The sequence below is a fragment of the Electrophorus electricus genome, chromosome 5 (assembly GCF_041902795.1).
Source record: "Electrophorus electricus isolate QZ-2024a chromosome 5, ASM4190279v1, whole genome shotgun sequence".
Taxonomy (NCBI): Eukaryota; Metazoa; Chordata; class Actinopteri; order Gymnotiformes; family Gymnotidae; genus Electrophorus; species Electrophorus electricus.
The window spans coordinates 3,900,023-3,909,873 of NC_137501.1; the positions used below are offsets into that span (position 1 = coordinate 3,900,023).

General features: G+C 39.7%; 1 protein-coding gene across 3 annotated transcripts in view; it reads left to right on the forward strand.

The window, feature by feature from the left end:
• The window catches only part of setbp1 (SET binding protein 1), a 41,910-nt gene extending 35,405 nt beyond the window's left edge, over positions 1 to 6,505 (forward strand). For 2 of the 3 annotated variants that reach the window (XM_027006221.3, XM_081715061.1), the window contains exon 4: positions 2,239 to 6,505. In XM_027006221.3, the coding sequence (XP_026862022.2) occupies positions 2,239 to 2,747 (509 nt within the window). In that variant the 3' untranslated portion in view covers positions 2,748 to 6,505. Of the gene's footprint in view, positions 1 to 1,347; positions 2,201 to 2,238 lie in introns of those variants that run through there. The other variant, XM_081715062.1, reaches the window with a different exon arrangement.
• Positions 6,506 to 9,851: the final 3,346 nt, after the last annotated feature.

Consider the following 9,851-nt stretch of genomic DNA (forward strand, 5'->3'; position numbering starts at 1 on the left):
GGAAGGTAACTAGATGTAGAAGTATAAACATTTCTGTGAGAAATATGAGCCTTTGGCAAGCTGTTGAAAGAAACATTGCCCAGCATCACACTACACTGTGCACATATGGTGTGCATTGAGCTGTTGATGGGGCACTCAGTGTAAAGATCTTTCAGTACACTAAGCCCTCTTGAGCTAGGGCCTGCTTGCCATTTTAACTTTATGCCTCCGATTTCCTTGGACAGAAATTAGGACTGTGCTAAGCAATTTCTAACAAGGCTTTATGTACGTGCGGCTGCGCAATACATTTTTATACCAAGCTTATTTTCTAAGTCTGTTTATTACATAGATTTCTTAGAAACACTGTTTACTGCTGTGAATAGCTTTCTAATTCACTGTAGGCCAGACGTTCACTCAACGTTGCAGCTAAATGTTCCTCTTACTAGTGGAAAACAGCAAATGCTCTTCCAGGAAAAGTGCTCTTTCGGCTTTACACGACTTGTTTCTTTTTTAAATACACTTTTTATGTAACCATTTTGAAGTGTTTACCTTCAAACAGTGAAATTTTGTTACCGTGGTGATGGGAAGTGGGCCTCCACCAGTGTATGGAGATTGGAGCTGTGGGGACAGAGGCAAGGCGAAGCCATAAATTGGTCCCTCTAATGAAAACAGCATGTGCAGGATGCAGGTAGAGGTTTCTGGGGATAAATGAGTTGCGACGCGTCCTTTGAAAACGAATGTCTTCCCCCCATAGCCCCCCTTTTTCCCCTTGCTCTCATGATTTGTTGGCAGTCGGAGAGTCTCGACTCGGAGGTTCTCAGTGATACACCAGGGCCAGAGTTAAGAGGGAGGCGCTTGCTGTTTGGACTGGCCTGCATATTACGTTATTGAAACCAAATGAGTGGCTGCTGCAAAATGATTTAGTGGCCCAGAAAAAAACAAACAAACAAAAAAAAAATGTTCAGATGATTTTGCATTTTGTTTTTATCTAGGCTTTAAGACATTTTTATCAATCATATTTGAACATAATGTAAGATAAGTTAGTAAATGTTTTGTCTAAACAGACAGAGGAGCTGCGTTATACTATTTTTTAAGTATTTCTCCTAAATCAAGGAAATTAAGTTGAATAACCCCGACGTTATTAGGTGAAGATAAGGTAAATATTGCTTTGCTGCATTTTTCAGCATTGCGCTTTGATTTCTGCACTTTGCACTTTTTTTTTTAAAGTATACAGCTGATCTGTCTGCTTGCTCCACAGGGAGAGATTGAAGAAGAAATAGATTGCTCTCAGTCTCAGTCCAGCAAAGCGTACTGCTAGTAAAATATCTTCCACAATCTTCTTATTTGTTTTCTCGGATACCCAACCAGATGGAGTGGCAATCAGTGAGAAGGAGAAAGAAAATGAGCGAGTTCTCCAGAGACAGGAGGGGTGCAGGAGAGAATGTTTTGATGCGGAACACACGTTTTTAGGCAGCTTTAGGCTGTCTGAACTCATTTCAGACACGGCTGCCAGAAGCCCAACATTTCCTCTGCTCCGGGCTTCCTTCCAGCTCTCTGACGCGGAGTGGAGGCAGTAAATTAATCACTGATGTATCTGAAGCCCTGCGGTTTATTACTCACATTTCCAGAGCCGTCCCTTCAACACGGAGGTGAATGCCGTCTGCATGCACGGGACGCAGATAACGGGGACGGTTCCACGTGCACTAATTAAACGCATGGATGTAGTTATGCATGAGTCAAGTGTTAAGTGCTCTGTAGCGCCATAATTCTTTCTTCTCTCGGGACGTTATTTGAGTGCGTCTTTGACTCCGCTCATTTAGATAGGAGCCAGTAATGAAATGGTAGTTTGAAGGCTTGTCGTGCTGTGATATATAGCTGTGCAGATCAGTTCAGTCTCAAATACACAGCGGTTATTTAGACATGTGCCAATGCAGATTACAGCATTGACACATTTAAATGTAGCGTCATTAAACACAGGATCAGACTTTGCCTGGTTCAGCCTGCCTGGATATGGATCACTTTTTTGTTTGTACATGTGACTCATTTGTGATTGTCGAGTTTGCTTTATAAATAATGCTCTTGCAAAGCAAAATCAAACAAGTATCAGTTGGTTTCATCTATTGACTAATTGGCTGTCAAAATATGTAGTATGTGAGCTTCTGCTCCTTCTCTTCTTACTCCATTTGACAATGCATTCCATCACCATTTTATGGTTCTTAATCATCATAACACTGTTTCTGTTGTGCTTGTCTTAAACAGATCTGGGCTCTTGCAAGAAGATGTACAAGCGAAAGGAGCTAGAGGACATGCAGTGTGATGTGAGGAGGAGGCACACCTTCTCCAAGATCCTCACCAGCAAGCGAAGCCTGGAGCATGTCAACAAGATCCTCAGGGTGAAGCGTCTCCAGCGGCAGGCCAAGACAGGCAACAATGTGGTGAAGCGGCGGCGCGGGCGTCCCCGGAAGCAGCCGCTCCCCTCGGACGAGGGCTTCCTGGCCCAGATGCCCGTGCTGGAAAAATGTGTGGACCTTCCCAGCAATCGGAGCCTCCAGGGCAGCCTAGTGCCCGCCCAGCTGGAGTTCTCCAACCACGACTCCATCACAGACGCCATCGAGGCAGTGGTGCACCAGGCCCGGGTGCAGCCTAAGCTACACACCCTGCAGGAAGGCAAACCCTGGCCCAAAGGTCAACCGGAGAGCCAGCAAGAGCGACCGGCACGGAGGGCCAGAGGGGCCCGGAGAGAGGAGCCAGCTCTGGTGTCTCATTAGAGATATTCAGAACAGTGCACTGTGAGTTCGACTTGCACTCCCAGTTTGGATCTCGTCTTGTCTTTGAGTTCACTCAGTTCGAGTTGGACAGCCGAACTACTCTTCATGGGCATTCTCTGAATATTCTGATAATGACTGTGGTCAAAGTGCCCCGGTTTCATTGTGCATATGCCATCACTGAAATATTTTATTTTCCCCTCATGGATACATTGTTGTATTGAGCTTTTCCTCTTTTTCAAAGCCCATAACTCAAAGGATTTTGATACTGTGGCTCCAGCCATAATCTTACCAGCAAGCGTAAATGACCTTTTAACACGGTACTGGGCACTTTGGAAGTTTCTCTGTCCTTTTATTTCAGTCAAGTCAAAGCACAGTACTTAGGAAAAAGACCAGTGGAATAAAATTGGTCAACAATAGCATGTAAAAACACACAGTCACACATACACACATACACGCACACAAACACACACACACACACACATACACACACACACACACACACACACACACACACACACGCTTGCCTGCGCTCAGGTTTGTTCCGGGCATGAACTAACGGCAATACCTTTGAATGAGACCCTTCTAAAAACTGTCTTTGATGGCTCTAGTTTGATTGTACATAGGAACATATTCTACAAACATTTCAAAGTGAAAGTATTTTAGATTTACTCGTACTGTCGTCATATCAAATAGGAACTGTACAATATTCAAATAATGTTTTAACCAAATACTAGAAATAAATGTGACATTCAAAAGCTCATGTTCAAACAAAAAAAAAAAAACCATACAGTATTTATTAGTCAAATCATAACGAAGTGGGTGCATCACAGATTGAAGGATTGTATTAGACATCAGACAGCATGTAAAGTCAAATCTTCAAAAACATTAGCTAGACATTATACTCCATTCATCATGTAAAATTCTCTTCTTGCATTTAAAACCAACACAGCACTTACTCCAGTCTTTTTATCCTTATAGATTGGTCTACGTATTACATAATGTCACAGTGAATATTTTTGTTTGAATATCCAACAGTATCTGATAAATATTTTAGTAATATCAATTAAAAGGAGTGATTTCTCAGTCAGTTGCTTGAAAGATACTGAGTAACTGAATTGCCTTTCCCAGAGTCTATTTGCAAACGTGCCTGCACTTACTAATAAAGTAATAATAGTATGATAATATACCTGTCAGTATTAGATGTCCACACAACCAAAGCTTCAGTCAAGTTGTATTTCACATTGTAGGTGGATTTTGGTTTAGGTGCTTGTAAATGGCATAAAAGATGGAATGTGTGGATTAGTGATATAGAACTTAATACTGCATACAGTGCAGAAAGCTGCACATGTAAATGTTGGGGATTTTCCTCAAGATTAGCATCTGAAACCAGGCTTAAATGTAGTACAGTTGTTCTGAGCTGTTTTAGAAATGTCTGCTCAGCTGGTTGTAATGCAGAAAGCTCTCCATTTGTGGTTTATTTCTCAGTTGTTTCATATATGTGCCTTATGTTTATTAATAAGTCCATAACATTTCAGGTACAGGGAACTATGAATGGCAAGACGTCATGTTTAATGTATACATACAATATATACATAATATAATACATATACATATGTTGTCATGAATGTACATATGCCTGCTGTATCTCCTGGTCAGTAGATCTGTCATATTTAGTTGCGCAACAATCTGGAACCAGCAGATCCCATTGGTCTCTTTAAAAAGGATCTGCTCCTGAGGTTGTTTTCGGACTTGAGGTAACAGTATTACTTAGAATCAGACTCACTAAAATCCTTTACCCTCTGAGGGATCTGTGTGAAAAACAACAAATCTCACATCTAGCAAACAAGACCAAACTGTGCTTGTGACAATTCAAACAAAACCACCTATATGGTATGTCCAAACACACTCTATAGCACCACATAAGGGTTATTATGACATGTATATCCTTATTTACTATGCATCAGGTTATACCTGCAAATTGACACACATGTAATGACTTTGTAAGAGTGACTTTTGTAAGATTTCTCTCTTGGTTCGGTCCATTTGACAAAGTGGTCTTATTGAACATTTAAAACGAAAGGATCAAATGTAATAATCTGTAATCTTTATTATTATTATTATTATTATTATTATTATTATTATTGGTTTTGTTTTGTTTTTCGGTTGTTTTGTTTGCAAATAAGTGACTATCATTTCTTTGCAATTCCTGTAGCCGCAGTGGGCAGAATAATCAGCCCCCCGGCAGTTCAGCCTTAATCATTATGTCCAGAAAACAAAGTGACCCCTGTAAATAGCAGAACTCCTTATCTGTTCATGAACACCTGACCATGTGCACTAACTGTGCTCATTCTACTTGGAACTGCCTAAGAATCCCGTCGGAACGCGGAACAGACCGTAGCCCACAGCCTTAGTCTGCGTGGCTTATCCTTGTGTAAGAATATTGTCAGATTGAGACTTATTGGTGCACTAGAGCCAGGAGAAATCATCTGTATTTGCTGGCAGCTTTTTCCCTTTGCCTGTGGCACTGAATCGGACATGTCTCCATTTAGGCCTGGCACTGCGTGCCACCTGGAGACACTGCCAAAAATAAAGACATCGATTACTCAGCGTCACAACCACCGGGAATGGAAAGAAATGATCATATAGTTGAAACCAAATTGTATACAAGTAGCAGTATTCCTAAGGTACCATAGGTCCCACATTTATCAGAGGACAGGGGTTAATAACAAGGTGTATGGCAGCTCATATCTTTGGCTTCTGATGTTTAGAAAACACAATATATATATGTATATATATATATATATATATATATATATATATATATATATATATATATTTTTTTTTTTTTTTTTTTTTTTTTTTTTTTTTTTTCCTCAACCAGCTGATAAAATGGTGCCTTGTGAAGTTAAGGTGTAGTTTCTTCTATTTTCTTTCCCTTAAATTCTGGCTTAAACAATGAAAGCAACTCATTACATGCTGTTTCGTGTCATGTAAATAATACAGTCCAACGTGATACAAAGATTTATTCAACTGGTATGGCTTCATGACAAAGATTAATGTCAATTCAATCCAAATATAATGAGCAGTATCATATTATCCATATTAAGCTATACAGCTACTGAAGACATTTCAGTGGAAATGAAGGATTAATTGAAGGGTAATGTGTTGAATAAGGGCACAACATGAGCTAAAACGATTTCACTGTATTTTGCATTTCACAGGTACTATGTCCATTTTGATAATACTTTTAGGTTTTCTGAACCTGGATGCCCTAATTGATTGTATGCACACAAATTTTGAAAACGTCGAATATTGAATTTCAATTTGGAGAAAATCTTATACATTGTTTGATATGTTTTTTTAATAACTGGTTTTTAATTCATAAAGCATTTTTGTAAATTGTATGAATATTAAAAAAGCAAATAATGGACGTATATAGGAAAGAATAAATATTGAGATACACAAGCATATGCATTGTACATAAAATGTTTGTAGGTATACGCCCTCATGTTTTTGTGTACCTGTGTATACGCATTTAAAGATACATATACTGCACTGTACATATGTACATACATTTAAGCTCGCATGTGTTTGGTCATATTTGTCGTTCATGATCTTGTAGGGATTTGTTTCTTATTTCTCTTCTAAGCTCTTCTTTTTGTGCAGCCATCTCAGTGCAGTATTGAGCACTTAAAATACATTTGATCTTGTTCATGTCATTCATTGTGCAAAAAAAATTAAAAATGAATTTATTGAAAGTTTGACTTACTGCCTTTTTGTGTCATTAGTTTTAGTTATTAATTTATCATTGAATATTGATATATAGCTTTTAAATTTCATTAAATTAAATATTTAATATATTTAATATGCATTACTTGAATATGGATAAATGGATGTTTAATATGCATCGCTGAGTATCATGGAAGGAACTACTCATGGTTGTTCCAGTTTCTTTTATACGCACTGTTCAAATGGTATATCACCTGCCTGTAGCTAAGGGGTGACACCACCGAAGGTTCTAAATGCATTCAGAGAGTCTGACTGCAATTAAGCGCAGAAATAATTAAGCATTACTGTGCCGTTTCACAGAGCGTGGCTGACTTGTGTCAGTTCTGTGGTTTGTACTGGTGAACAGTGTAGTGGAGGGAGGCCCCACTCTCCAAGGTCTAGGCCTCATGCACTCCTCCTCACTGTATTACTTGTAACACTGCACAGGAGAGATAAATGGATTGGACCGTGTCCCAGCCATTGGTTGGAGGAGGCAAAGTGAAAAGTGCTTCACCATAGGCTTGTGCCTCCCTGTAAAATTCCTGTTGCCATGGCAGCTGGGTGAACTGCCCAAATATTCTGGTGTAGCGCTTGGCTCATATAAAATGTCTCAACTCACTCTTGTGAATGCATAAAATTAAGGCACTGGGATAGGCAAACCATGGCTTCACAGTCACCCAGTCCGCCTATGGTCTGCAGCAAATTTATACACTTAGAAGATGTAGGACACCGATGAATTCAAAGGTTAATGATGAGACTATGAGCATGACTCATCTATACTACTAAGCACAGTCCTTCTGAAATCTCAGAAGGAAAATTGATTTCATTTTATTCTGTAAATATGGGACTGGATATTTTTTGTATAGTTCATGCCCTTGCCAGCTACTAAGGTTCCACACATTTGTAATTATTGGTGATTATTTGGTGGTTCTACTTGCTATGCTACTTTCTCCATGCTGCTTTCTGGTTCAAAAACAGCAGGTACTGAGAGATCCCAAATCACTATCTTATCAGAAATTACATTTACGTGACACCAATACCACCTAAATCTGACATTTCTCTCCGCAGAATTTGAGCTTCATAATACTGCATAAAAAATCAAACAGTAAAACCAATCATTTAGACCGAATAAAATGTCTTCCCTATTATGATGTCATTTGTCACCCCTCCCCTATCACCCACCAAGCCTGTATGCAAATTTAGCAGCAGCTGCAGTTACATGTAAATTAAGACATGACCCTTTGACCTTAATGCCCTTCGAATAGAAAGAGAATCAGTTGCTGCTCAATTAATTCTTCTTGACCCCAAGTCTTTATTTTAACGTTCAATAAAACTTTTTTTAAAGGTCCACATAGCTATGTGATTGTAATATCAAATCTACCTATGAAAGATTTATCCAAATCAGGAAGATTTAGTCAGATAAGAGTTGTTTAAATAGATTTTGCTCACATGGATTTATGACACTTGACTCAAAATTCACCATTAACATCTACAGCAGGAGCAACATAATTAATTACAGTCTTAAAACACTTGAGCTTCCATGGACTCACAGTGATTGGCTTGAAAACAGATAGGCCCGCAAGAGTCTCATTGATATGCAAATATTGCATCAAACCCTGACAGAAAATCACTCCAGGAAGAAGAAATATTCCACAGTAAATCATTTCCTCTTGAACCCCCATCTATTACCACAGCTTGTGTGGAGCCTCCACCCTTCCATCTCCACCCTCTTATCTTGCCCCCATTGACTTGCACCCCTCAAAGCACCACTTACTGTTCGGGCGATGCGTAGCAATCAATCCATGTGTGTCACGGGACAGGAAGGATGCTATTCTGTATGGATGGCAACTGGTGGAGCAGAGGCACAGTTGCTACGGTGACAGCGTGACTCGTGGCAATTTGATTACTGAATGAAGCCGATAGCATGTGGAAGACCGCGTGAGGCGTGTTTTAAAATGGACTCCCACCTCTAGAAGCTGTCAGAGACTGCTGTCATTCTCATTTTTGTTAGAAGTAATGGCACACTATCCGAATGTCATATGAGTGTTTTTATCCATGCAGCTCTATAAAGGAAATCTTTGCTCCTGGAAATGAAAAGAAGGGACACTTTGGGGAAATCAGCTTCCAAATGACTGCCAGAGCTGGAGAGAAACACAGGGTTTCCATTTCAATGTTAAGCAAAATGTTAAAAATTCCCATTAAAAAAAAAAAAACCTTGCCTGATTAAAAAGAAAAGTATTAAATTTCCTTTTTGCTGAGTAATTATAATAGAATCTAATTATACAACCAATATACCATTTTCATTGGCGTTAGATTACAGTACATTCATTAATTTATTCATCTAAACGTACTTAATCCAGTCCAAGGTCGTCAGGGGCCAGAGTCTATCCCAGCAGCAAAGGGCACAAGGCAGGAACCAACCCTGGAGATGGTGCCAGTCCATCACAGTGCACATTACATGATAATTTGATATATATCCGCATCACTTGTGGGAGAAAGGACCGACACACTGCATATATACAATGAATGGTTGTCTTGCATTGGAAGTGGAGTCCAGTGGATCAGCATGAATGGAGAATTCCAGTACCAGGACACTGACGAGTGAATTTAACATTTTCCATGAAAGAGTGAGAATTGTTGCCATTAGCTTACACAAAAAAATATTTTATAACTTGCCCAGTATTTATTATTAATTCACATTAGCCTCTGCCCTGAGCAACTATAATGGCCTTATCGGTCAGGTAAGATGCTGCCCTGGACATCGTGATTCTGCTAGTTCCTGCTATTTACCTTCTCAACCCAATCATGGGGCAGCTGAGACACTAGCAACTGGGAAACCGAGGCGAACTACAAAAATTCCCTCTTCAGATCAGCACTAATGCCAGACCCATAGGTCTTGGTTTTTACTGAAATTTTTCCAGTAGTCCCCTACATATGCTACTTCTCAATATCACGAGCACAATGGATTTTTCAGACTCATTAGTAGCCATGGTCTTCCCTCTGTTCAGTCTGAGGGTTCTTCTCCATTTACTTTTTGGATTCCAAGATCTGAGGCAAATCCTGGATCCCCAAAGCCCCTAAACCTCCGGCCATGATCCAGCACATTTCCCAAATGCCTTCAGCAGAACCTTATCTGTAGATAATCAGGACACTCAACATTCCTTGTTGTGTACAATCCATATGTTCAAAAGACTTGACTTCAGCAACAAGAATAGAAGTGTCAATGCAGAGGCTTTCTCACTGGGTGTTACTTGAGGTCATTTTTACATCCTGCAAGTCTGTTTTGACAGTCCTGAAATATGTATTTTGTCACTATAGTTGATATCCACAACATGA